At 37.0% G+C, this 27934-nt stretch overlaps 1 protein-coding gene and 1 long non-coding RNA gene across 2 annotated transcripts in view; one reads left to right on the top strand and one right to left on the bottom strand.

The window, feature by feature from the left end:
* Nucleotides 1-3960: 3960 nt before the first annotated feature.
* LOC130432653 (uncharacterized) lies at nucleotides 3961-9640 on the bottom strand. The gene is made up of 3 exons (XR_008908482.1): nucleotides 9549-9640; nucleotides 6760-6971; nucleotides 3961-6079 (listed from the first exon to the last, which is right to left on the bottom strand). It is a non-coding gene; the product is annotated as an uncharacterized LOC130432653 (long non-coding RNA).
* Nucleotides 9641-9660: 20 nt separating this feature from the next.
* LOC130432651 (dynein axonemal heavy chain 11) overlaps nucleotides 9661-27934 on the top strand; it is a 73586-nt gene continuing 55312 nt past the window's right edge. The window contains exons 1-33 of the mRNA XM_056762126.1: nucleotides 9661-10203; nucleotides 10294-10521; nucleotides 10661-10804; nucleotides 11353-11549; nucleotides 11731-11920; nucleotides 12057-12156; nucleotides 12306-12517; nucleotides 12771-13004; nucleotides 13752-13919; nucleotides 14764-14880; nucleotides 14964-15095; nucleotides 15167-15291; nucleotides 15369-15564; nucleotides 15709-15813; nucleotides 15897-16292; nucleotides 16374-16706; nucleotides 16936-17190; nucleotides 17364-17533; nucleotides 17660-17882; nucleotides 18918-19034; nucleotides 19681-19767; nucleotides 19922-20080; nucleotides 20256-20339; nucleotides 20529-20687; nucleotides 21165-21287; nucleotides 21378-21500; nucleotides 22890-23114; nucleotides 23350-23441; nucleotides 23552-23678; nucleotides 24313-24459; nucleotides 24833-25066; nucleotides 26635-26766; nucleotides 27534-27694. Coding sequence (XP_056618104.1) covers nucleotides 10123-10203; nucleotides 10294-10521; nucleotides 10661-10804; nucleotides 11353-11549; nucleotides 11731-11920; nucleotides 12057-12156; nucleotides 12306-12517; nucleotides 12771-13004; nucleotides 13752-13919; nucleotides 14764-14880; nucleotides 14964-15095; nucleotides 15167-15291; nucleotides 15369-15564; nucleotides 15709-15813; nucleotides 15897-16292; nucleotides 16374-16706; nucleotides 16936-17190; nucleotides 17364-17533; nucleotides 17660-17882; nucleotides 18918-19034; nucleotides 19681-19767; nucleotides 19922-20080; nucleotides 20256-20339; nucleotides 20529-20687; nucleotides 21165-21287; nucleotides 21378-21500; nucleotides 22890-23114; nucleotides 23350-23441; nucleotides 23552-23678; nucleotides 24313-24459; nucleotides 24833-25066; nucleotides 26635-26766; nucleotides 27534-27694 — 5576 coding nt within the window. The 5' untranslated portion in view covers nucleotides 9661-10122. The remainder of the gene's footprint in view (nucleotides 10204-10293; nucleotides 10522-10660; nucleotides 10805-11352; nucleotides 11550-11730; nucleotides 11921-12056; nucleotides 12157-12305; nucleotides 12518-12770; nucleotides 13005-13751; nucleotides 13920-14763; nucleotides 14881-14963; nucleotides 15096-15166; nucleotides 15292-15368; nucleotides 15565-15708; nucleotides 15814-15896; nucleotides 16293-16373; nucleotides 16707-16935; nucleotides 17191-17363; nucleotides 17534-17659; nucleotides 17883-18917; nucleotides 19035-19680; nucleotides 19768-19921; nucleotides 20081-20255; nucleotides 20340-20528; nucleotides 20688-21164; nucleotides 21288-21377; nucleotides 21501-22889; nucleotides 23115-23349; nucleotides 23442-23551; nucleotides 23679-24312; nucleotides 24460-24832; nucleotides 25067-26634; nucleotides 26767-27533; nucleotides 27695-27934) is intronic.

Genomic DNA, 27934 nt, shown 5'->3' with positions numbered 1-27934 from the left:
TTCAACAGTGTATTATTGTGTTGTGAAACTCAACAAACAGCTGATGTGCATGTCTTAAGTTGACATCTCTTAACAAGAGAATGCTGCTAAAATGACAGCAGTAGAATACTGAAAGCAAATGAAGCGCCCCAGTGTTCCTCCGAGCAGAGCTGTGAAGACTGTCATTAAGACCAGTGCTCTATTGAAATCTAAATTCACTGGAATCATTAGAGGCTTGGACCTCCTTCTTCCTCTCTTGTCATTCATTGGGCAGGAAACCAGATGACTGCTGGGAAATAAACAGCACATCAGTGACTCGGCATTAATGTAAGACAGATAAGAGACTTTCAAGCGTCTTAGAACTATATAATTAGCCATTGCTTTCTTAGCATTTGAATGGGCACTTAAACTTTGAAAGCTCTTATTGTCTTCAGTTACTGCCCTATACTCTTAGCATCAGTTAAGCCTTCCATTCAAGAGGAAATCAAAGGTCCCAACATTAAAATTAAGGACAAGAAGCCTCACTTTTGTAAATCAAAGACATTTGGCTCTTTTTTGTTTTGTTTTTGCATCCGTTTATTGTTATTTTAATAGATTACTTTCAAAGGTGTCAAAGATAACGGAGATGCTGTCACACTGGCTAGTGGGTGCGCTATATGTGTAGCCAAACCTTATAAAGAGCTTTGTGTGCTCTTGCCAAGCAAATCAAACATAAAAGTTATATTAAAGAGAATTATTGAATATAAAAGAATTTTTGAAACGAAATTTAAAATATAGTCTTGCTAAACAAGTGGACTTTTACTTCTCATTAAACTTTTTTTTGTCATGCATTTGTTTGTTATGGGTTTGTTTAGCGGTCACACATTAACTTGAACCGGTTTAACAATTTATTAATGTCTTTGAATTCTTAAAGGAAGACAAAAACTTCCACTAAACAGTCTTGCATTGTTCCTGTAGTTCAACTAGTACAGCATTGTGCTAACAAAGTGGGTTTGATTCCCAGTACTGACATCATGCTAACATTTAAATGGGTAAAAGGAAAAACATAAACAACCGTTACTGCGCATCCACCCTTTAGTGTGCATGATTATTTCTGAAAACAAGCAAATAAATAACAAGTGAATTACAGTAGCTAGTAAAAGTATGTCTAATCGTATTATTTTGGGTTACCAGTAGAAGAACCATTACTTGGCTACTGTAATATGACACAAAGTCAACCCATTTAACAAAAAATGTATATAAAATATAATTTAACAAATCTTTTTACACAATTATTATACAAAAATATTCCTATAAACTAATATTAATATAAATTACAAAAAAATTAGATAGTTATATTTTTAGCCACTAGTAAGACCAATCAACAAGCAAAGACCGGAAGTTAACTTCCGATGAGGCCTGTGCGTCCTATGAAACAGTGAGTCTACAAAGCTTAAAAAGCATCTGCCAAACCTTGTAAAGAACACATGATACATGTAATGTAGTTGCTTAAAGAAAATCAGTAAAGCAAAGAAAACAATTGGACCACGACAGCAAGTTTAGTCTTGCAGGAACTAAGAGCCTGACTTTAATAACACAGCAACGTATATTACACCCTGTAGCCAGCACACGGATCAGGTGGTCAGGGCTTATGGGCTGAAACAGAAAGCCCCCTCGCTGACATCCTTTAGCGAGAGCTACTGGCAGTACCATCTGTGTGCCCTATTCCTCAGTTTGCAGTTTACTAGCATCCACATGGCACTAATGATAGAGGACAACATGTCATTTTGTCCCGAATATGACTCGCTTCCCTATTTATCACAACCTCCCGCATCCCTGCTGTGGGCAAGGCCAGACTCGCCCGAGACCTGCGGTTCTCGGCCGTGGTTTGGCGGACTCGGCTGTTCCTGTGGCTCTCGGTGAAGGACTGGATTATTAGAGACTGATGACGGGGTCAACTGCAGGACAAAATCTGCTTAGGAAAGCTGGTGCACTTGTCTCAGACCTGCTCTGTTTGGCAGAACTAATCTTGTGTGAGAAGCCAGCCGTTGTGATGGCACTGTCGCGATCCTGTATAGCTTCAGGGGCCCGCAGGACCATGAGAGCGACTGCATTCTTCAGCAGAGAAAAAGAACATGAGGCAATGTTGGAAAGATGATGTCATATGGTAAAAGTCTTGTTACTGAAACCACCACTACCTACGTTTCAATCGAAAGTTAAAATCTTAATGGTTAAAAAAAATCTGTAATAAAAGAATCGTACTCAATTAAGTACATTTAAATAATTTTGCGCATCTTGTAACTTTCAATACAGCAGTTTTTTATGCAATACCCCATAATAAGAAATAGGTATGGAAACAAAGTTATTAACAAAATCCATCATTGACAAAATGTTATTTCAGATATATCAATTTTAAAATGTATAGTCACTTGCTGGAGTGCAAACTTAACATAAAATATCGATGACTCATCTTGCACCACACCAACTTTTATCGAATCATATTCTCCGTAGTATAAAAATGTAGAAAAGTAGAATATTATGACTTATTGCTGGGATGCAACTACAACCCAGTCACTGGTTATAAAAAAAAAAAAATATTTGATATGTCCATCTTAAACTTTCTGCTTCAGTAGAAAACACATCTACAACTCCCATCAAGCAAAAAATTCATTGGGAAAGTAAAGTGAAATGCACCACCACAGGCAAATATTTCTGTAACAAGACACCAAATTGATAGAACATGGTGAATATTTCACTCTCCATTTGATTTGCAGCGTTCCTTAATGACACTTGACAATCTGATTTCATCAGCACTTAAATTCCCACTGAGCATGAGATTACAGCACATTGACAAACATGCAGGGAGGATGCCGAGAGTGACCGGGGGGCTTCAAATTAAATTACATGCACATTTCAAACTCTCAATGGGAGGCCTTCAGGAATTAGACCATGTGATGGATGACACTGCCTTCCAAAATCTAACAGGGACTACATTTTTTTCTTTTACACTTGCTCTGCGGAACATGTTTTCCTATGTTTTAGATGTTCTTGAAACTAGTTAAACAGTTTTCCAGTTGTTTTTGTTATTGTCGTGTTTTGTAAGGGAATTGCTGGATTCTTCTTAAGACGGCATTAATAATTTCTCACAGCTTTGCAAACACCTTTAAAATGTATAAGGTGTAATTCAGACGGAGTTAAATTGAGTTTGGCGGCTGATGCTGACATGCATTATAAACAATTGATTCAAGTTCCAATTACCCTGAGCAGAGAAGAGCTTTTGACCCATTTAAAAACAAGACTATCAAAGCAACCTTTCATAAGCTCTTTGGGTAATCACTGTATAATGGCTTGAGAACTAACCTAATGGCTCAAATTGTCTCTCTCTCTCTCTCTCTCTCTCTCTCTCTCAAACACACACACGTTTATTGTTATTATCATGTCTATGTTTTAGACTAGAGACAAGAGTCCTCTTCGTTAACCTTGATCAGCTAAAGAACATTTTATTTTTGTAAAGTGTGTCAAGATATTTTATATTTATACATTTTTATTTATGTTATGCAAAGCAATCTACTGTGCATTAACATTTTTGTCCGTATGTGTTTTATATTAACTGAATAACAGCATCCACAGGTGCAAACACGAAACACATATGTTATTGATATTCAATTACGATTGAAACATTTTGTCTGATCTACTGATTTCAACATAAAATCATCTATAGATAATGTAAAGAGCATTCTGCTAATATAACCCCGATACCTTGACGTTATCTTTAATGACTGAAAAAGTTTATTGGAATCAAAGAGGAATTATGGGCTCAAAAATTGTTCTCAAAATTTGATTTTGAAGCTTTATCCTTGTTTTCACAGACAGGGTCACAAATATCACTGTGAGAGATTGATACAGCAATATGCATTCATTATATGAAGTGCCATTCGATTTTATGGCTGCAATGCAGTACTGAGAGTTCAAAAGGTATTAATTGTTTGGCACTTAGCACGCATCACAATGGCAGGACAAACTTTTGTTATTTACCCATTGATCTTTAAGCACATCTTCTATTTGTGAAATTACATATGAAGAGACTACAATATTATACACTATTAAAAGACCCTTTGCATCAAGTGAGGTCAAGCATTACAGAATACAATTTTAAAATATCCTGAAGATTTTTGACAACTCCACAACTCACAGAGAATTCAACTGTAACATTGTAGTTATGAAACTAAAGTGTTGGTGGAATGGTCCAGCCAGCCTCTGGCAAACAGCAGCTTCCCGGGATTGGGGCAATTTGGGCATTTTTAGCTTCCTGCGAGTCTGAGCCTGTCAGAGGGCTAGTTTTGTTCCCGAGGCCAATTAGTAGCCCTACCTTAGCCTGCAGCTAAAAGGCTACTAATGGGAGGATGTAGGCCACTGGGGGAATTCACCTGAGAGGTGTGGAGAGATCCCCACTGTGCTTTAATTTGAGAGGAAAGGGGAGGTGATGACGGTGGTTTGGGGGGGAGACCTCAGAAGTTTTTTTGCAATGGGCTTCATTGTAACCGCTGGTCGTTTGATCTTAAAATAATTAACTTCATAATCTCACAGCGGGAGCAATAGGTTCTTTTAATGATGCCATGTCTGAGAAAGAGTGAGGAGGGCAGAGTTTTGGGGGGGGGGGGGGTGTGGGGGTTTGTAAAGGCAAGATACACAGGGAACAGTTTTTCAGGTTAAAATTTCCCACAACTGTGCCTTTTCATACATCTGTGTGAATTTAAGCAATATCAGTTACAGTTACTACCACAAACCTAGTGCATTTAATACATCTAATACATTTAAATAAAATCAATATTACAAAAATATTTACATTTACATTGTGTTCTTGCGAATGCAAGGTTTCACCCATTGTCTATTACTAGAGCTCACAAAAACTCATTTTTTTTAATTCGTAACAACATTTTTACATTCAATACTCTTTAAGAGCGATGTATTTATAAATCAAATGAAAATTAATGAAACTAAGCATTCCAATTATTTGTGTAATTCAATTTAAAAAGTTAAAATTTACATTCAATCAAAGCTAATTAAAACCATAAAAATATCAAATAAAAAGTTTACAATTGAACTTTTCACAACTTCGGATTATGAAATCGTAAATAAAAATATAGATGACACTGAAAACATGCTTTCGCACTTCAAACACAACAGAAGATGGTGCAGCAGTAATGGTCTGTGGCTTCTGTCCTGCAAACAGAAGCTAATCGCCGTGATGATGGGGCCCTACAAGCAAACTCCTGCCCCATCATTTACTTCAACTCAAATCTTAACCACGGGCCTCTTTTCATCATTACTTTTATGAAACTAGAAGAACTGCAATTATATTTAATGGAGAAAGTTAAGAACCCATTTTACTTTCAGAGAGGAAAGAAACTGAAATAAATGCTGGACATTGATTCGTCTCATTCTAAGCGTTTTTTTGGTTGGTGTATATAGCAAAGTAATCCCACAATCATTTGTAGCCATTTCTTTAGGTTAGATTAAACATTACAAATATCTAGATATTCACACATTTGGGTATTCAGATGCTCATTCTCTTCAGAATGGAAGATTGTAATTGTTACAAACAATGTAAGGCAACACAATTACACACATATCCATGATAAATATGCATAACAAAGACCAGCTGTGTGTATTTCATTGGAATACAGAGATGCCACAAAGCGAAATGCAAATGCTTCTCAATTCAGTAGATCCAAAAGGGAGAGAGCACCCATAAAGAGACGGTGACCTCAGGCAGTTTGGTCACCAAGGCCAACCAGGAGAAAAGTCCAAGGTTGTTGGGGTCATTAGCCTAGAAAGGCTGTTTCCCAAAATTGGCATAAATGCCTTCAATCAGGAGCAAGGAGGAGAGAGGTGACCTCTGTCCCCTATGATAGGCACTGGATGGGGGGGCTGGAGCGTAATGCGCCCATTACAAGCTAGTGAAGTCCAGGTGAATTGGTGTTGCCATTTACTGCACACTCTCTGGCACAGAGGCAGATGCAGGAAAAACAGAGAGAGAGAGCGAAGACAAGTTCTCACTGTTATTAAATCAGAGCGAGGTGCCACGAATGCATATCAGACTTCTTGGATCACGTCATGACTGTGTGAAAATAAAAATTTCAAAAATGAAAAAATTAATGTATATTTTCTAATGCTTTAAAACAATGCTTCGTAAAAAAGCAAGATGCAAAATACATCGCACAATAAATATCCAATATATATATGCCATATAAGACTTTTAAATGAGAGCATAAATGTGAATTAAAATAAATTAATATTGAAGTGAAATCACAGGTTAAAATGAAAATGTATTTATTGTTGCAAAACCCGTATAACTTTCTTTCTTCGGCAAAACACACACAAAAAAAATATATATTCTGATAAAGGTTTGTATAAACAACTCTGGCCCTCTGACTTTCATTGTATGGAAACAAAACCACCGAGAAATTTCTCAAAATATCTTCTTTTGTGTTGCACTGAAGAATGATTCCTTTACGAGGGTGAATAAATTATGACAAAAACTTTAGTTTTCAAACTATCCCATTAAGACTGACAAAATGTCAAAAATCATTACTTAACAGCAATAGCAATATTGTACAAAGTAATACAAATAGTGCTATAGTACTAAAGACCTTCTTTGTTTTAATGTATCTTTGACAAAACATCTCACTAACCTGATAAAAATGACAAAAATGTAAAGGGTTTATTTAAGATATGCGGGCAGTTCGGAGATTTGTTTATGGTAAGCTAAGATTAATGTGCTTTCATGCAGAGACATACCTCCCAAAGAATGTAGTCATCCCTGCCAAACTGTTTCATTCACGGCCCCGCTGATAAATCTCACATCAGCTCCAAACACAATGTCATCTCCACTCCGCGGTCCTCAGACACAACAATAATATGCTGAAGGCAAAGCAGGCTTTTCACCAACAAAAGATACACACTTGAGTGTTTAGCACTCTTGTAAAGTGAATACCACTGTGGCAAGTGCACTGAAGAAGAAAGTCAACAGTCAAACAGAATTGCCATTTACTGGGTAAATAAATGTGTACATAGTTTTGTTATTTTTAAATCTATTAACTTTTAGCAAATCTAAGGAATCAATAGATTTAATGTTGTGGAAGTAAATGTAAGACACACTCAATATGTTTTGCACTTTTTGTTGGATATTTCAATGTTAAAGTCCCCTTGAAACAGAAGTTGCTATTATTTTTACCTCTGTAATGAAGAAGAATTTCAAATGTGAAAAGTTGTGGGCGTGGCTTGTTTTTTTCACTGTGGTTTGATTGGGTGCATAAAAACTGCCCTTGCATTTTGAAATGGAACTGGGCACAGACTGAAAGTTGAAGGGGAGGATTAAACAGTCTTATGTCATTTAAGGAGGATAGTAACTAGAGGGTCGAAGCACATTTTCAGATTTTAATTTAAGATTTTGAGGACATGTGAATTTTAAAAAGAGAATGACACACATTGGTAAGATATTTAAAATAAACACTGCACTATTCTGTGAAAAAAATAGGAATTGTATTTTTTTTATTTTAATGGGACTTTATGAACTTAAACTTGTTATTGTACTGGAAGGGTTTAATAGGAAGATGAAATATCTTATCATTTAACTGACTCACATCTACACTCAAGTTCAAAAGCATGCGTGAGCCAGAAGGTTTGTTTGAGTTTGCCATTTAGTTTGCCATTTCTCCCATAAACACTTTTTGCAAGGTTTCTTTTGTGTCACTCATTTTAAAACAATCTTGATTAGAAATCACAGCTATACACATTTTAACTGGTTGATTTCCTTTGCAGTCTCAGATGAATTTTTGTAAACATTTATTGACCCATCTTCTTTGGGCAGTATAGCCAGCGTGCAGGAGCACAGGGCATGCATATTAAATGTTTTATACTGGCCTCAGAAGCACCTTGTGATCTCCCTGTACTAAGTGCTGGGGAGCAAGGTCATAAATCACAAGCTGTGAGAGGAATATCACATCGGCTGCCTGTGCTAGGATTAAGAATCAAAAGGCCATGTATAGACTAATGTCACAAAGACCCCTGAAAAATCGGAGACAAATCTAATAAAACCGGGAGACCCTGCATCGCACACTTTATCATTTTTAAGTGAGGCAGCATGCTCTGTAAGGTGCCAAAAGCATATAAACAGATTATAAAAATGTATTGATGTTTCTTACCTATATGAAAAACATTAAGGGGTGGTTTCCTGGACTAGTCCGAGTCTAAAAATAAATATAAAAGCTTTCCAAACTGAAAACTACTTGTACTAACTTATATTTAAATAACCAAGTGCCTTTGTTTTGTCTTAAAATGCACACAAGTAATGTTTTTAGTATGACATATTTGTTAAAACTACTTACATTTTCTAATCAAACTAAGGCCTATTTCTGGTTTAAAATAATCCCTGTCCAGAAACCACACTAAAAGTGCCATGGCTACAGTCATAGCAAAATAAATATATACTGGTCAAAACAATATTATCATTCAGGTGTTCAAAACAAACAGGTGAATGGTTGGAGAGTATTAAATGCTAGATATTACAAGCTTGGTTCACATGCTATGATATCCCGTTTTAATCTTCTTTTAGGTCAATAGGGTAGCACCAGTCTTTTGGGGGGTTTATTAAAAAGGATAAAGCATCCCTCCAGACACATGCAGTGCATGCTTTTCCTTTGGGAATGCTCAAGGTCCATGTCCTCTGGTGGTACACACAAATCCCCAATACTCTGCCTGCCTACACAAACTAACATGCACTGCCTCGTGGACTTTTATCTGACATTAATATTCCATTCTGGTATCTAGGAATTTTTACCAGAATTATAATCATATTCTATCTCATACAAATACCACGAGCACCAGCAACCTGCGCGACGCATGAATATGTCGCAACTCGCCGTCCAAATAGATAAAAACGGCATTTATTACCTTCCTAGTGAAGCACTTAAATCTGTCATATCTCAAGTGAGGAACACTTAAAACAACTAAAGCGAGATAAGCAGCGGCTGTTGAGCGTTACTTCCTCTCGACCCCTGGGAGGAGGTATCCATCAACAGATGCCCTCGGGTGGAGGATAACAAATTTGTTCTTTTATACAGCTTGCATAACACCGCAGGGGAACCATAGGAAGGCCGCATGTGGCCGGATGTCGCATTCTGTCCAGTTCAAACGGCATTCCCATGGTTTCCCAGTCACCATAAACACGCTGTGTGAAATGACGTTAACCGTTCACTGCATAGGAAACATTCTTGTATCTTATTGATTAGCAAACAGTGACAATGTTTCCCCTCCCGAGTCCAGAAACGTACAAAATGATTAATTTTACAAAACATATAGAGAGAAGTCACTGTCCAGGTTATTATTGTATAATTAGAGAACGTGTCATAAATTGAGAATTCATCCAAATGGTTAAAGTTCACAACTGACTGGCAACGTTTCGATAGTTCGTTTCGACGTGTAGCAAGTGTACTTAACAAGCTAATATGTATCTAACACTTAGATATCTGAAAAACTAAAAGTTTGAACAGCCGCTTCCAAAACAAGGCCAGAATTAAGCACCCTACCGTACTCTTGGAAGAGTGGATAGGCAGAGCACGTTGTGTTCGTCAGCAGCAGATCTCCCTCAGTAGTGCGCCTCAACGGTCCAGGCCCCTAGAGGGCATTAGAGGCGCACTCACGTAAAAGTCAGCAGGGACCATTTTATTATTGCGACGCATCAACTTGTAATCAACCGAACTGTTTTAGTAAAAATAAAATAACAATAATTTAGTCATGTTCATTTTAAAATATAAATAAATAGCATACTGGCGCGTAGAATCAGTCAAAATATATTTCAAGAATATGTAGGCCTACTTTACACTTTATTTTGGCGCATTGACGTAACAGTCTGTGAACACGTTACGAGTTATAGCAATATTGCGCAATTAAAAACTCTAATAAAGCTAATAAAATCAGTTCTTTAAATGGCTCTCGAAAAACATAATATTTTATTAGTAACTATAGCTTCTTCGCCAATCGCCAGATAGTCTCGTTTAGGTACTCGGTCCATACACAAGTTGGTCATGTTGACAAGTACAAACTCACTGGTCTGGACTGAATGACCCAAGTGTAGCTTGGGGGGTATTTGCGTTGTGTTGGATGGAAACCATGGCAGCGGGACGCGGTTCTGCCCCTTTCTACACTTTCTCTGAAAGTATTAAATCTGTTCAGCGCGTGCATGTAACTAACCTGTAAATACGTGCATCGCGTTCAACATGCTTTAAGAAATCTTCATCAAAGTTTTGGACTGTTTGCTTCTGTTTCACACAGACAACTAATATGTCAGAAGAGCAAGAAGAAGAGCAGTTTTCCGAGGACCACAGAGTGCAGTATGTTGGCGAGAGACTGTGCCGGATGCTGCAAGTCCAAGCTGATGCGTGGGAAAATTTTGTCAACCTTGAAAAAAATAAATCACTTTTCACCATGCTTTTCGAAGCACGCGTTAGACTGTTGTTTTTCAGCTCGACAGCGGCCAATGAGATCACAGTTAAAACAGAGGTAAGCAGTATGGCCTTATGTGTTTGTTTACATTTCTGTATCTGAGATGAATATAGTCAATGCATGCGAAATTAGATATCATAGTATTGATGCGTCATGTGTTACAAGTGCTACGACATCACCCATGTTTGCACTTTAGGTCTGTCACCTTTCTAAACACAAGGAGGTTTACATTCTCAAGAAGGAAAATGTTCCCATCGTCCCAGAAAACTGTAGGAGTTCTTTACTCTTTGGGGCTCTCTCACCCACTTTTCTGACACAGCTGTCAGACACAATAGAAAAGGTAAATACATTTTGTAGACTGTAGTAATGCATGCTCATGTAAAGCTATTGATTTGTTGAGGTGAATTAATTAACATGTACGGAACAATCCACAACTAGCCACACATTAAAGGGTTTTTATACAGGATGTGGAGGCTGTTGCCTCTGCAATGTGCATTAAAATCCTTTAATGCATGGCTACCTGTGGATTATCCCTTATATACCATCTTCATTTGTCAAGTTAAAGCTGTTATCGATGTTTACATTACAATTTTGGTTGAGATGAAAATGACGGTTATTTTGTCAGTTCATTTTAAACATTCATCAAACTGACTGGAGTTACCTGGACATTAAACACTTTTAATGCACACCTTCCAGCCAATAAGAAACGAGTATTCAAACAGACTATGGTATAAAGACAGATAATGTTAGCATTCTCACGAATTACGAGGACAACTTTTCAATTTTAGTCCCATGCTGAGAAGGAAAAAACTTGAATGTATTATCCATTGTCTTTTAACCGCAAGATCATGATCAATGCTTGTAAACGTTGATTTTTTTTGCATCAAGGTCTGTTTGCCGGTTCTGTCCAACAAGAAAAATCACCAGATGTGGCCAAAAACAATATCACAGGATGTGTTGAAACACAATGAGAATTTGCAAAGCAAGATGTCTGTTGTAAGAGGAGAGTTGTGTGGGAAAACCATTCTTCCAATCCCAGCAATCAATGACTGGATGGAACGCTGTGAAGTGGAAACTTTCACATTGTATGACAATCTTGACTTGCTGTAACGTATTGTTTCTTGTCTAAAATGTTCATGTTTGATCAGATTAGTAATAATAAGCTGTTTTCTTTCTGGTTATTGCTTTGTAATGTGACTTTACAAAATCTCACACAAGTTTTTTTTATTACAACAGCAATCCTTTTCTCTCTCTCTTTTTCTCAAGGCAAGACAGTCACAATAGAGCTGGGATATATGCTATAGAGTCCATGGTCATCAGCTGGACGCATATGATTTATAAAGTCTTAAGAGCAGATTCTGCTGAATTGCTTGAGAAGGGAAAGATCCCTGGACCAAAAGCTGAACTTGACTTCTGGAGGGCCAGAAAAACAAACATACAAAGCATTAATGAGCAGGTTTGTCCTTCAGTTATTGTATAACTTTTAAATTGAATGAGCAAGCGTAAATAATTTTTTATATATATTGCAATAAAATGAAGTAAATTATTTAATTTTGCAGTCTAATATTGAACTAAATCATTGTAAATCTTAGCTTCAGAATCCTGGTGTCCGGAAGATGATGAGAATTCTGGAAATAATAGAAAGCAGCTATTTTCCATCATTCAAAGCTTTAACTGATGATGTTTTTAAAGGTGAGTCTTATTTTATTTTCTAGATGAATTTCAAACATTGTTTTAGCATGTGGTTCTCCTACAGTAAGTCAATATTTTAAAAACAGAATTATTTCCCCCATGTAGCACAATGTATGTGTCAATAGCAATTATGTGTATTTGTCCCATAGCTTTGCAGGAGGCCAAAGCTATAGACCTTCACCTTCAACCTCTCGGATCACTGCTGTCTCAACTAGAAGAAAATGAGTTCTCATCTCTCCATGCGCTCATCCCACAAGTCTTTCATGTGATACTGCTCATATGGACCCATTGCTCATTTTATCGTTTTCCTGCTCGTATTGTTGTGCTGCTGCAGGAACTACACAACCAGCTCATTCAGCAGGTAACACGCATGTAATGTTGCTTCTAATGAATAGGTTCCTGCAGTAGTTCAGTGTGTCGAGTTTAACATGAATCAATGAACTTAAGGTCATCCAGTTTACAGCTAATCAAGGTTAATTATTCACAAAATCTATTTTAAAGTAGCAGCAACTATCATTTATTATCTGTTCTTTATATATTGATAATTTTGAGAATGAATATTGTCAGAATTGAGATTAAAATGTTTCTGTTCATCACATCTTTGCTCCAACTAGGCAACTTCATATCTTAGTTCAGAGGAGCTGCTGAGAGCAGAGACCGAAGATATCTTGGAGAAGTTGCAGACTGTAGTGAACATTTTTCAGTTTTGCAGGGAAACATTTAGGACATACAGAGCAAAAGTGGCTGCTTTGTCCAGTTCTTGTGTGTCACACAAGTGCTGGGATTTCCCTTTGCCCCTTGTTTTTACCAGATTTGATGTCTTCTTAGCTCGGGTTTCACAGCTGAAGGTACGCTCACAGTATCATAATTCACTTTAATTTGTTCCTGTTTGTTTTGGGTATATAGAAAGAAATGTTGAACGTTTTTGTACTGTACTTTAAAGGGGTCATATGAACGAAAATTATCGTTTTTTTAGATGTAATACAATGTGTATACATGATTTAAGGTTAGAAAATGCTGTATTTTCCACATTCCGTGCTTGTTTGTATCTCCTCTTTGCCCCGCCTTTCTGAGATTTTTTACAAAGCTCTTTGCTCTGAAAAGTGAGGTGTGCTATGATTGGCCAGTTAACCAGTGCGTAGTGATTGGTGAAATACTCCAAGCATGTGATGGAAATGTAACGCTTCTTACCATATGGATCAGGATCATATATTTATCAGGTTCCAAAGCAATTGTTCTGACAGTTACGCCCACCTTACTTGCGTATACATTTGGGAGGATCACACCACGAACTGACATAGATTTGTGGGGATGTGGTTACACGAGGTCTGGATAAGCATTCGCTTTTAGAAAGAATGCATCTTTGGTTCCGACACATTTCATTTTTGCAATTTTCGTCTAATAATGCATGGGTAACTTATAACACACCAAAGACACATAAAAACACGTACTCTACCCATATGACCCCTTTAATGTGTCTTTTAACATCATTCTCCTAATGAGCCAATATCTTCTTTACATATATGCATATACAGACTACACAAATTTAGTCAGCAAATATTTGAAAAGGATGATATAATGCTTTGTGCTTTCAGGATTTTTTCTCTACAGTGCTGGAGTTCCAGAGGTTGGAGAAGGTGGTGTTTGGAGGACTCCGAGGAAGAGTTTACACTGAGCAGGTCTCTCTGCTTCACTCCGAGTTCCTCCAGCTCTGCAAAGTAATGAGAGATCGTGAATACAATCCTCTAGATTTGACTTCACAGGTATGATTTGGAATCATATGATCATAAAGTCTGTGTGTGAACTATAAACAGACCTCTAATTATATACCCTGATACATCACAAAGAAACAGTTTGATGTTTTGACAGTATGTTGTCGTGTGTCTGTAGATGATAACGCTTGATGATACCATTTGACTAGTTCACTCTATGCATCTGTATAGTTCTCTGTAATATTTTGTATTATGGTGACTGTTTTAAAGAGAACAGCAGGTTATCTTGCAAAGATATGCTCTATACAGCCAGGCTAGCAAACAACCTTTATTTTTCTTGGGAAAAGATTTTTACCATCTCTGATTCTATGTCAACTGTATGTCTATTTTATATCTATTTTATTGGTAACACTTTATAATATTGTTAATACATGAGTTTTATATTATGTCTTAAAGTCTTTGGCAGATTATTAAATAATGTTGATTCAATTAGGTATAATGTATGGTAATGATCTAATTAACGTTATCATGAACTGCTGGCACGCTATTCATCTGGATAAGCTACAATGAGTATTTAAAGTAATAGTTCACCCCAAAATAAAAATTATCTGAAAATGTACTTATCCCTAATATACCTTGTGAAGCAAAATATCTTTGCTTTGACTTTGTTTCACTTCCGAAGACTTTCATTACCCACTTAAGCCTTTTGAATCTCTTTTTGGATAGGTGCTTACAGTATCCATTTTAGAGCTTTAACGGTTTGGGACAAATATTTTTAAAAAAATCTTGTTTGTGTTCAGCTGAAGAAGGAAGTCAGTAAATTAGTTAAGACTTTTCTTATTGATAAAAGTACTGTATAGTTAGTCCTCTTAGACTTGTAACATCTTGTTGGAAGGATTTTGACAAAGACTACAAAAGTTTTCAAGAAAACGTGGCTGATTTTGATCGACGGCTGTCCCGTATTCTGCACCTGGCCTTTCAAGACTGTTCAGGCTTGGAATCTGTTTTTAAAGTAAGATATTCAAATTAAATTGATTCATTTGTTACCAACGGTTAAAACAGACCCATAACAGTTGTATCTGCATCTCTTTGAAGATGGTAGCTGTGCTCAAACCCCTCTTGGACAGAGAGAGGGAAAACTTTACTCCTTATTTCTTCAAAGCGATTCAGCTATTTGAGGAGGAGCTGGACAGATGCAAACACCTGCTGGATTCACATCTTGAGCAGGTAGAATAGCTGTTCTACAGTGTGTTGTTGTTGTTCCAATGCACAACTGACCTTGTATCATTGAATTTCAGAAAAAGAACAACAAAATGTGCCTAAGCAAGAACATGCCTGAAATGACAGGAACTCTGAAATTGGCAAAAAGGCTTAGAGAGAGAGTTCAAACCCCCTGGAAGAATTTCAGATTTGTTCTCAATATGTAAGTACTTTTTTGTTTTTTAATGGTTCAGATCAATGGGTTTGATTTGTAAAAGGGTTGTACATAATCTCTCACAGGTTCATGGAGGGACCAGAGACGAAGGTGGTCTATCATAAGTACATGGAGATGTGTACACGTTTAGATGAATATGAGAAGCAGGTCTATTTCACCTGGTGTAGCGATATTGACCAGGTCTGCAATATAAACCTGGATCGACCCTTGATCAAAAGAGATCCAAGTACTGACCTGCTGTCAGTAAACATCAGTCAAGAGGTGAAGAACATAAGTATAATGTATTTAAAAAATACTGTGTTATGGCACACTGCATTATTTTCAGTTGAAATGCTAAGTGTCTTACCGTTACTACTGGGGGAATCGTGCGGTGTCATTTGAATGATGTTGACTTTTTAACCGTAGCTGATTGCAGTATTGAAGGACGTAAAACAACTTATAATCCTTAATCAGACGAACATCCCTTCTGCTGCTATGAAGTTGTATGAAAATAAAGAGATCTTCTTTAATGTAAGTGTATTTCTTATTTGTCTGCATGTTATCATAGATCTTTTTGCCTTTTCATTGGGATTGTTTTACCTGACCTCCATCAGAATCTTGGGAGCCTGGATTTGCTAGTGCAGTGGTACAACAAGGTGAAACAAACGACTCTTGAGGTGGAGGCTCCTCTCATGAATAAAGAGCTGGAAACTATTGACCAGCAGCTCCATCGAGCAGAAACTGAACTCACATGGCAAGACCCGAGATGCTGCGACTACATCTGCATCCTGAAGGACACCATCTATCAGATTGAGAGAAGACTTCAGAAAACTAAAGACAACGCTGAGGTCATGAAGGTTCTGATGAATGGATGGAGCAAACAGCCAATGTTTTGCAGGAAGGACAACAAGAAAGATACACTACTGCAACTTGAAGATAGAGCAGCAAGAGTTGCAAAAAGTTACAACAACCTCAGGAAAGATGGAGAAACAATCCATAAACTGTTACAGGTGAGGGATTGACATCTTCTTTTATTAAATCGTATTATCTTTTCTTGTCTCAACATTGCTGTTTATTGTTTTTATTACCAGGAGAACATGGTCCTCTTTGGAGTCGATGGTTCTTCAGACATGTGGAAAGGTTATCTGGAGTATGTGGATGATATGATAGTAGAGGGGTTTTTCCGTGATATCGCTACTTCTCTGGCGTTTTTCATCGATAGTATGGGGGGGTCAGTGAGGCAAGCTCCGCTGTTTGAGGCTCAAATGCTGCTGATGGGATCTGAGATTACATTTAGACCATCTCTTGATCGAGATGTTGGAGATGGACTGTATGAATTGGTAGAAGGATTACTGGGAGATGTGTTCAAGATGTCTGCTCAGGTGAAGAGGGTAGCAGCTCACGTGGGGATGGAGGACTACCAGGTACTAAAAATAAAAATATAATAAAATTTAAAAATAGGGTAAAAATTGAATGAATTGTCCAGACTTTTGCATATTTAATCATATTAGAGATATTTACAACTTAAATTGCTGAAAGTTTTCGACCCCACTATATCTATTATTTCTTACTGCAGCCATCCATAAAGTATCTGAAAAATGCATTAGGTAGAATTTGATCTTATGTAAAATAATTGTTTTACTGTCCATTCAGCCTGATGTCGAGAACATGATGGACCTCTTAGATCTCCGACAGGAAGTTATGGGGAAAGTTGACGATGTCTTGAAGAAAGCCTTAACATACAAGGAAGCGTATAACCGTTATGCTCCCCTGTGGCTTGATGACAGGGTTGAGTTTCTCAGGCAGTTTCTCCTCTACGGTCACGCACTTACAGCTCAGGAGGTGGAAACGTATGGAGAAGATGCGTTTCCAGAAACTCCTCCCACCACGGAGCAGTTCAAAGAGCAGGTGATACTTCACAGCTTTTAAAGCTTCTCCATAAATATCAGTCATCGAAACATCATGACACACTATTAATTTGTCGTAAAAAAGATAATATAGATATCAGCCAATAAGTAGTATTCTGATAGTTGAGTCAAGCGCTTGTCTTGTTATTATAGAGTTGTTTCCTTTAAATACAGATGAATCATTATGAAGAAGTGCGTGCTGAGGTCAGCTCTTTGGAGGACTGGCAGGTGTTCGAGGGCTGGTTTAAAGTGGATATCCGTTTGTTCAAGATCAGTCTTTTAAACGTTGTGAATAAATGGAGCTGGATGTTTAAGGAGCACCTGATATCTTACGTAACCGACAGGTGAAAGCCCTTTCTATAATAACATACTGTAGAAATCATTTCAACCCTAATTTTACACTCCGAGTGCTTTCTACCACCAATATTTGTAATTTATTTCTGCGGGTTTTGTAATTTGATGTTCTTCAGTATCGGTGAGCTTGAGGACTTTATTCTCCAGGCGGAATGGAGGCTAAAAGAGCCTGTCTGTGGTGGAGACTACCAGTCTCTCGTGCAGGTCATGGGTTACCTGCTGGCTATCAGAAATAGGCAACCCCATACGGATAGACTTTTGGAACCTATCAGTGATGTGGTGGATCTGTTGGGGCAGTATGGAGAAACCCTACCTGACCGTGTTCACGCAAAACTTGAGGTGAGAGCCCGAGGCAAGACATGACTAAGAGATAATGATTTGATGGTGTTAGTGTGTAACCCACATAGGATTATTATATTCATTTATGGTGTTTCCACATTGGCTATGTTGAACAACTGATATCGCTTCTCCTTTAACTTTTAATTAATTTGCTGTCTGCTATATAAATCACTCTGAAACTGAAAACATGATTGTCCTCTTTGTTAAAAGGTCCCAGACTGTGACATCGAGAAAATTATTCAGGGACCTATTTGTTATGTTTATGAGGAATCCAAGAGCCTTCCTAAGATTAAAGTGGCTGTGCCTTTTTAAAGACATGACGTAAAAGCAATAATAAAGAATTCTAATTTGCCTAACAGAGGGTGAAGATTCAGTTCTGAATACTGGTTTTCCATCAATGCTAAATATGTAATTAATATCATTAAGTCTCTCTCTCTCTCTCTCTCTCTATATATATATATATATATATATATATATATATATATATATATATATATATCATACATCACTTTAATTGTTTCAAAAAAGTTTGATTTGTATTTTTTTATGTATTTTAAATAAAAATCATCTATTGACCGTTTTGCAAGATGTAAACAACACTGGTCCACTTCCTGTTTTCAATACTACACGTAAACAAAAGCAAGTGTACAAGCAAGACAACATTTCAAACTCAATCAAAGTATAAAGTATTTTATCTACTATGGTGGTCAATGGTGGCCAAGGACTGTTTTAAGCATTTTTGCAAATATATGTATCTGTGTTCATCAGAACAAAGACATTAATACATTTAGTGATTTTAGTCAACTTGAGGGTGAGTAAATGAAGACAGAATTTTCATTTTTGGGTAAACTGTTCCTTTAAGACCAGGACCAGCTTTAGGAGCAGTGTTGTTCGCATCATTCATAATGGTCTACATGACAGGATTGTGCAGACTTTAAAACATACCAAGAGAAGCAAGTGCATTCTACTAGCAAATCCTGTGTTGTGCCTGATGAAACGTTTTTTTCATTGTTTAAATATGTCACCTTGTATCAGGAATTGCCAGAGAAGTGGAACTGCATAAAGAAGTTGGCATTGACAGTGAAACATGAGCTCGCTCCTCTCCATGCTGCGGAAATGACCATCGTCCGCAGGAAGTGTGTGGCCTTTGAGGTGATTTTTTCTTATTTTATATACATTTTATTAAATATTAAATTAAAGGGATAGTTCAGCCAAAATCTCCAATTTGCCGTTTTTTTACACACCCTCAAGCCATCCGAGATGTAGTTGACATTTTTTCTTGAGTAGAACCATAAAGAAGATAGATTGGTAAATCTCTGCTTCATATAGTGGGAGTCTATGGGGTCCACCCGTCTAAGAGTTCCTAAAGCACATAATTCCAAAATGCGGCTCCTGGCGACATGTTGACGTTTCGTGAAGCGAATCGTTTGATATTTTCATAAATTAAACGTCATTTTTAATAATATTAGCCATGATGTGGAGCCTCTGCACACAATCTCAATCTTCTTCTTGTAGTATTTGGTGGCGGATGGCATACCAGCGTCTTCCGCAGCGGAGAGGGCTGCGGATTTACCAAACAATCTTATTTATGGTTCTACTCAAGAAAAAGTGTCACCTAGAACTCGGATTGCCTGAGTGTAAGTAAATAAACGGCAAATTTGAGTCGTTTGGCAGAACTATCCCTTTAAACCTTTATTATTAAAGTCAAGTTAAAATCAAGACTTAAGCTTTACCTACAGTCACTTCAGGATAAACATGCACTTCAGATTTTGTATATTCATTTCTCTCCTCTTTTTAGAAAAAGCTGAATCAGTATCGAGAGAGGTTCAAAACAGAAGCTCCTCTCCAGTTCGTCACAGTGAACCCATACACTCGCCTGGATAAAGTAAATGCGTTTTTTCTTTTAATTCAGACCAACCATTATACCACAGTATTTATTTGCATATATTTGCATACAATCACATGAAATGACAGCTGTCATTATCATATGGTGCCATATCTTGCTTTAGGTAATACATTAGAGTATGTTTGTGTATTAGTGTCACAGGGAGATTGTGATTTTAGAAGAAGAGATGGCAGACCTGGAGAAGTCCTGCAAGCTGTTTGAAGTGAGCTGCCCTGATTCAAAACAACTAAAGCTGTGTCAGAGAGACATCACTGTTTTAAAACATCTCTGGGATCTGCTTCTATGTGCTCAGGTAGGTCATTCTGTTCGGTTTTGCCTGACTTGAAATCTGGATATGATCATTATTAAACCACATATATTCTTGACAAAGCTCTTCATATGCTAAGAAACATGGCATTAAACAGGACAAATTTCAACATCCAATATACACTTTTGTTTAAGTTAAATGTAATGTTGTGTCCTCACAGTCCAGTATAGCAGTCTGGGCTAGAACCAAGTGGAGAGATGTTATTGTGGAACACATGGAGACTGAACTGAGAAGGTTTACCAAGGTAAGATGGTCAGTGTTAGTGTTCTAGAAACCAGCATCGCATTATCTAATAAAATCGTACTAAATATTTAACATTTTAAGTTTAATATTCTATTTTTGTCATATGTCCCGTGAAGAACTGAGTGAAATTGTGTGGTTATCTATCAGCTTTAGTGTTTTGTAATATCTAACAATTTTTTTGTCTAAACAGGAAATGCGGGTTCTTGATATAGAGGCCCGTGTTTGGGGTGTTTATTTGGGTCTGGATCATGTGCTCAAAAATCTGTTAGCTTCTCTCAGGGCTGTGACAGAACTACAGAACCCGGCCATGAGAGACAGACACTGGGCCCAGCTGATCCGGACTACTGGGGTAGATGCAACGGCTATATTTATCACTGCATAACACGATTATTAATTTATTTTTCAATATATATCCACCAAAATATATATACTTTGACTTTCCATAGTAATTTTTATTTCTACTATAGAAAGTCAATAGGGGCTTATTTTAAAGTGAACTATTCATTTAATATCAACGAGAAAAAATATAATATATTGTGTGCATGATATTGTAAGTATTATTTAAAACATTAATAAAAACCTGTCATTGAATTATTTGAAACTTTAGTTACTTACTTCATGAATTTTTTGATGAATTTCTGTCAATTTATTTTCAATTACATTATTCGGTAATGTAAAATTATATTGAATTTATTTTCCTGTTTCATGTCCAGTGAAATGCAGTTTATGATAAGCAATGAAATTCTGTATATATCCATAGATTAACAATTAATATCATTCATCACTATATTCATCAGGAATATTCACACCTGAACTGTTCTCTTAGGTTGACTTTGCCCTAACTGAAGGAACAACTCTTCAGGACCTTCTGGCTTTGCAACTGAATAGATATGAGGATGTGGTGCACAGTACAGTGGGCAGAGCAGTCAAAGAGTTGTCCACTGAGAAGGTTTAATCTTACATCCCTTCCAAACCGTTGTTTGCTTTTATACCTGTTCTGGAAATTAGGAACAAATGTTTTATTATTTTTATTTTTAAGGTTTTGTCAGAAGTGACTCAGATGTGGGAACGAATGGAGTTTTCTTATGAAGATCATTACCGCACCATTACACCACTACTCAAGTGCAGCGATGAACTTATAGAGCGTCTGGAGGAGAGTCAGGTACCAAAACGTCACATCCAATTAGGCAAACAGTTTATATCAGAATAACACCTAAATGCTAAACTGATAACATGTTTACTCATCTTATCAGTAATGTTAACAAGCTGTTGCTTGGCAAAACAAGCTTGGTGTGGCCAGAGTGTTTATCTCTTTCTCTGAGACCGTACCACCGTGAGGAGAAGAGCCATCTCTCAATGTCAGCAGCCTGTATTCAGACATCAGATTTATAGAGACCACACATTGCTGGCTTTGTTATCACGCTACATGTGTAAAGGGCCAAATCTGGCCAAACACGTCACTGTTGACAATGAGTCTGCTGTCTGTTCAAAAGCGGCCCCTTTACACACACATGGCTGAAAATAGTGTAGCCAACAGAAGGACACAGCAACATGGTAGCTGGGATGGGAGTAACCAAACCACAAACCTTTTTTGTACACAAATGCTAAACTTCATTCATGAAGTGATGTAATATAAAAACTGTGAAAAGTGCAAGAAAAGACTTACTGTATAAAGTATTTGCCAAAAAATGGACCAAAATTATTCATATTCATTCAAATGTACACTTTTGACTCTGAATGTCAACTGTGCGCCCCGTCACCCAACATTTTCAGATGATCAGTTTGAAGAGGACCAAATACTTGAATCTCGACATCTATAGTACAACCTCCATAGGAGAGCAGAAATTAAAACTTTCTATTAAAGGAAAAGTTAATCTCCAAATCAAAATTGGGTTATTTTTTACTCAGCCACATGACGTTCAACATGTTTTAATACCTCCCGGCGTCTTCGGAACACAGATAAAGATATTTTATTTGACATCCGAGAGATGGTTATAGTTGTTGTCAAGGTCCAGAAAAGTACTTAAAGACATTGTTTAAACGGTCCATCCGCTCATAGTGGCTCAAATGAATTTTTTTGGAAGCAACGACAATGGTTTATGTGCGAAAAACAAACAACTTTAATCAACATATCATGCGCCTTCACGAGAGCAATTCGACGCATGTAGATTTGGTTTGTATGGTTGGGCAAAAAAGTCTTCCTCAATATCGAAATCATCAGACATTTTGCGAAGATCAGCATATATACAGCGTACGTCTGCTTGTAAACTCAAAGTAGGATTCCGGAGGGTCTGCCCCCATCGAATGCGCAGGAAGCGACGAAATGCTATCGTGAACACGCACCATAGACTGACAAGATAGAGAATATGTCGATTAAATTTGTTATTCTTTTTTTTTTTCACACAGAGTTTATAAAAGTTCATCATGCACATATTTATATCGTGTATATATCATCAATTACTTTTATTTACAGCACAACATCAAGAGTTGAGCAATACTGTATGAAACATCTAGGAAAGCTGCTGACTTTATGTTTCTGTTTCTCTGTCAGGTGCAACTCCAGGTTTTACTGAACACTAAGCAAGCAAAGTTTTTCCACGAGCAGGTGTCTGCTCTACAGGTCCAGCTGACTCGGGCTGACTCAGTGCTTGTGCTTTGGCTGGAGGTGCAGAGGACCTGGGCTCATCTGGAGAGCATCTTCATGGGCTCTCAAGACATTTGTCTGCAGCTGCCGGAGGAGACGCGACAGTTCAGTGCCATCGATTCAGACTTCAAGGTTTGATTGATTTGAGCTTTTTAAATTGATTTGACATTTGTATGGCATGTTTTTAGTTAAGCTTATTTAAATGACGTATGAAGTGAAACTTGAAAACAATGCAATATTAATAGATTTAATATCACTATTATCACTACAGGAAGAAAAAAGGAAAATGATTTAGCTAGGTTAGCTGGTTAATAAATCTAAATAATAAATCATTTATTTTCTTGCATGTTGATGTGCTTGTGTGAAGGACCTGATGTTCAAAAGTGCCAATACCAAAAATGTAATAGCTGCCACCAGCAAGCCCAATCTTCTACGGGTACTTGAAGATCTGCAAAAAAGGTTTGAAAAATTTAAATTTTAAAGGTAAATGATTTTATAAGGTTAACATAGTTACGCACTTACGATTAATGCACATTGATTCTTTGTTGGTTTCATTGAATTTGTTTTAGACTGGGTGTTTGTGAGAAGGCTTTAGCCAAATACCTGGAGACGAAGAGAGTGGCTTTCCCCCGATTCTATTTCCTGTCTTCAGCAGACTTACTGGACATCCTTTCCAAGGGGCGACAGCCCAGACAGGTTCTACCTCAATATTTGTATTTAATTTACTTTGGAAACGAACATTTCTAACAGTTTGAATTGTTTTCAAAGTTTAGTTAGTTTCACATTGCTCTAATTATACAGCTCATTTCAATATTACAGTAATCCATAAACAGGTCAATTACAAACTATCCTGGTATTAGTAATAATGATTACTGAAATTCATGGAAATAATTTTTACATTTTACCATACTTCATTTCTATCCTCAACGCTGCGCAGTAACCTTTATCTCCACGATTAAACTTTTTCATCAACATGCTAATAATTCCAAAGCCAGTGCTTCTCTGTGAAATATCATTACGGTAAAAAAAGTTATAAACTTGGATTGATTCTGACCCCCATCACCTCTGTCTTAGAGCCGATCCTCCCACATATGTGCTGCTTTTCTTCTGAAGCGCTCAACCAGAAGAGTGTCAGAGTGCTTCATCTTCTCATTGTACCTCGGTTATAATAAGAATTGCAAATGTATTCACAATCATATCATTATCTATGAATATGCCTATACTTAACCATACGCGACTCTGTAGATTGATTCGATTATACAAAGAGATGCTGCTGCACATCATATATTGTTCTGTGAAAATGTTGCGTTACGGTTCATTGCTTTTACAGGTGATCTGTCACCTGGGTAAACTGTTTGACAGTATGACTGATCTGGAGTTTTCTGACGGGGAGGAAAAAAACACAACAGGTGTTGGGATGTTCAGCAGAGAGAGAGAATATGTTTCCTTCTATTCGCCGTGTGACTTCGATGGACCGGTAAAATCCATGTTTAAAAGAAAGTAACATCAAATACAATTGAATCAATAGGTTTATTGAAATTTATTAAATGTATTTAAAGGTGCAGTAAGTAATTTAAAATAAAATACAGTATATAGAAATATAATCATATTTAATTTATAAAATATAATATTTATAATATAAAATATTTAATTATATAAACAATTATCACATTTATAAATATAATGACATGATTTTTTTGTCTGTTATGGAACTTCACTTGGATGTGAAATTCATTGTAAGGTTTGCCTATTGTCTTTGAACAGTTTAAGCAGGAAGTATTTATAATTTTGTAAATATTTGACTCGGAAGACATAGAATATAACTTACAAATTAAGCCATTTTATTTCAGGTTGAGCTCTGGCTGACTCGTCTGGAGGACGTGATGAGAGATGGACTGAGGAGGCACATAGCTGAGGCGGTCGCTGTGTACGAGGAGCGCTCGAGGGAACACTGGATACTTGAGCAGCCCGCTCAGGTGGTCCTCACCGCCTCCCAGGTCTGGTGGTCCGCGGATTTGAATCTGGCATTCGAGCGGCTGGCTGAGGGGTTCGAGACGGCACTCAGAGACTACAACAAGAAACAGGTCTGGACAAAGACTATCTCCTAAAATACAGACTGACAGAATAAACACGTAATTCTGTGTAAATCTGTCAGTATGTTTTATTTGATTAAATATGCCATAATGTTTATGTTTTCATGTTTCCAGCAGGTATTGTTTTTAACATTTGAAGAGTGCTAAAAATGCTTTCTAATGACTAGTGTTCTATCTGTGTGTTGTAATGTATATCTCATGACAGATTATGTCACCTGACATTTAGTTTTCATGTCCTGAAATACCACAGGATGCATTCTCACTCAGGGGTTGTGCCCATTCTAACTGATTTGCCAGTTGATTTTGCCATTTTGAATTGGATTTTGAATTATAAATACGAATGTTTTGTCATTGACATTACAACAAAATTACACCCAAAATGCAAAATAAAAACTGGCTACAATTTAATTAAAATTATTTAGAAATTATTCATTACATCGAAAATGTAACTTCGGTTCCTGATCCATGACAACAAACAAAACAAAAATTTGTTTTGTTTTGATATGAAATTCACATCTATTTATTTTTCTTGAAAGATGTTTTTTCTATATAGGTTTTTATTTTTCCCTTATCCCAGTCACAGTCCTTTAGAGTTAAACTATGAAACATTATGAATCCTTTAATAAATGTTTATTTTATATTAATACTAAGTATGAATTAATAAGCATAAATAACACAAGTTCATTATTTATTTTATAAACGCACATGTTAAGAAATAAAATAGTTACAAATAAGATTGTTGGAAATACACCAAGTTTTTACACATTTTATATGGCAACAGCTGCAAAAAGCTCCTTGTATACTCCTATGAGACGTCCTGATATAAAGCACATATACTGATAAAGCTTTAGAAAACACAGTCCTGCTTCTTCACTGTGAGTATGATGAAGTAAACAGCGCAGATCTGTGTGACTGCCACTAGTCTGTCCACACTGTCTCTACGGCATCGGGCCCTGTCATCAAACGTGGGGAAGGTTAACTTGTCCTTGGCCGGCGTTTGAATAATCTGCCTCTCTCCCTTCAAGCCCCTGATTGGAGTCGCTGTTAGACAGCCCGAGGTGATAAATGTAGTACAACCTAAGCTGCTTTTACACCAAATACAGGGAGGAAGATTACATCTCATTTGCCTGTCTGTGACAGGGATCCACAATATCGCGTCTTAACTGCCTCCCCCCGACTCACACGCGTGTTGACCCACCACTCTCATTTAAAGTCGCACACACACAAACCACGCCAGCTGCCTGATCTCATTCACAGTCGACCCGTCTTACACACTCACACGCAGACACTCACAGTACCCCCAACATTGATAAATGAGCTCTGTGCTTATTTGGCCTCAGAACTAGAATATATGACCTCGCTCCATAAACATGCTGGGGGGGTTCTCTGATGAACACATGACCCTGAGCCCCTGTCACTATAGTCATTACCATCCACTTCTCTCTGGCACGTAAATTGATATAATTACTGTAAGCAGGGGCCACAAAGCTCACTGTATGCTCTCATAGGCCATCTTTGTACCCTCATAAACTCGAAAATATCTGCTTTACTTATTCCAGATTGCCCAGCTAAACTCCTTGATAAACATGTTATTGGGAGAGCTGAAGCCGACTGACAGGCAGAAGATCATGACCCTGTGCACCATTGATGTTCATGCTAGAGACGTGGTCTCGCAACTCATTGCTAAGAAGGTTGGGTCATGTTTACTTCTGTACATACAAAATCATAATGTTGACTGTTGGATGTTCTGCTTGTTTTAAATAGTGTTTGGTACTTGTGGTTTTAGTCAACATTTTATATTGACATGTAGTCATTGATCAGTTATTTCAATTGGGGGGATTTAGATTATTGGTTTACTTAATAAGGGCAGTAAGATTTCGGTTATGCTTAATATTACGGTACACAAATTTCTTACTAACCACTTGTTTATTAACATGCATATTAGTTGTATATTAGTACGTATAGAGCACATATAAATGCTTTTTTTCTGCATGACTTTATTACCACCCAATACCCTTTACATAAACCTATCAACTACCTTATAAGCAGTAATAAGAAGTTTATTGAGGCAGTAGTTGTAGTTAGTAGTGACTAATGGAACATAATCTAAAGTTTGACCATGATTTCTTTGGGAATGTTTCAGGTGTGTCCCAATGACCATACTATTAATAACCATAATTTATGATTATTGATATCTTGTTGATAATACACATAATAATTTTATAAATAATTCATCATTTAAACATTATAGGTGTATTGTTATTTTTATTTGATTATTATAAACCAATGTATTGACAATATGGAAAACAAAAGATCAATTTGACTTATAATGTTTCATGATAATATTGTTTTCATGATTTCTTTAGGCCATTTAGTTGTGTAGTGAAATCTGATATTTTGATAGCCCCGGAATGTTTCGGAGAAGTTTGAATAAATGTTTAATGCCGTCTTTATCCAGGTGAGCAGCGCTCAAGCGTTTGCCTGGGTTTCTCAGCTTCGTCACAGTTGGGATGAAGAGCAGAGGCATTGCTTCATTAACATCTGTGACGCCCAGTTTCGCTATTCCTATGAATACCTCGGCAACACACCTCGACTGGTTATTACACCCCTCACTGACAGGTAACAGACAGCTATGGGAAACTTTTCGTTTTTCGGTGACACCTTGTAATCATTAATATAGTTTAACCATTGACAAACATTGATATATTATTTAAAAAAAAAAATAACATTAACACCTTTTTTGAAAACCGATAATCTAAACAATGAGTGAAATGAATGTTAGCCATATTTTATTTTGGTAAAAATATCACTCAAATGAGGACTGGGATCATTCCCACCACAACCAACAATTTTGCAAAT

Source organism: Triplophysa dalaica, chromosome 12, assembly GCF_015846415.1.
Source record: "Triplophysa dalaica isolate WHDGS20190420 chromosome 12, ASM1584641v1, whole genome shotgun sequence".
Taxonomy (NCBI): domain Eukaryota; kingdom Metazoa; phylum Chordata; class Actinopteri; order Cypriniformes; family Nemacheilidae; genus Triplophysa; species Triplophysa dalaica.
Note: the sequence above shows the minus strand (reverse complement) of the source record. Positions and strands in the feature narration are given on the sequence as shown.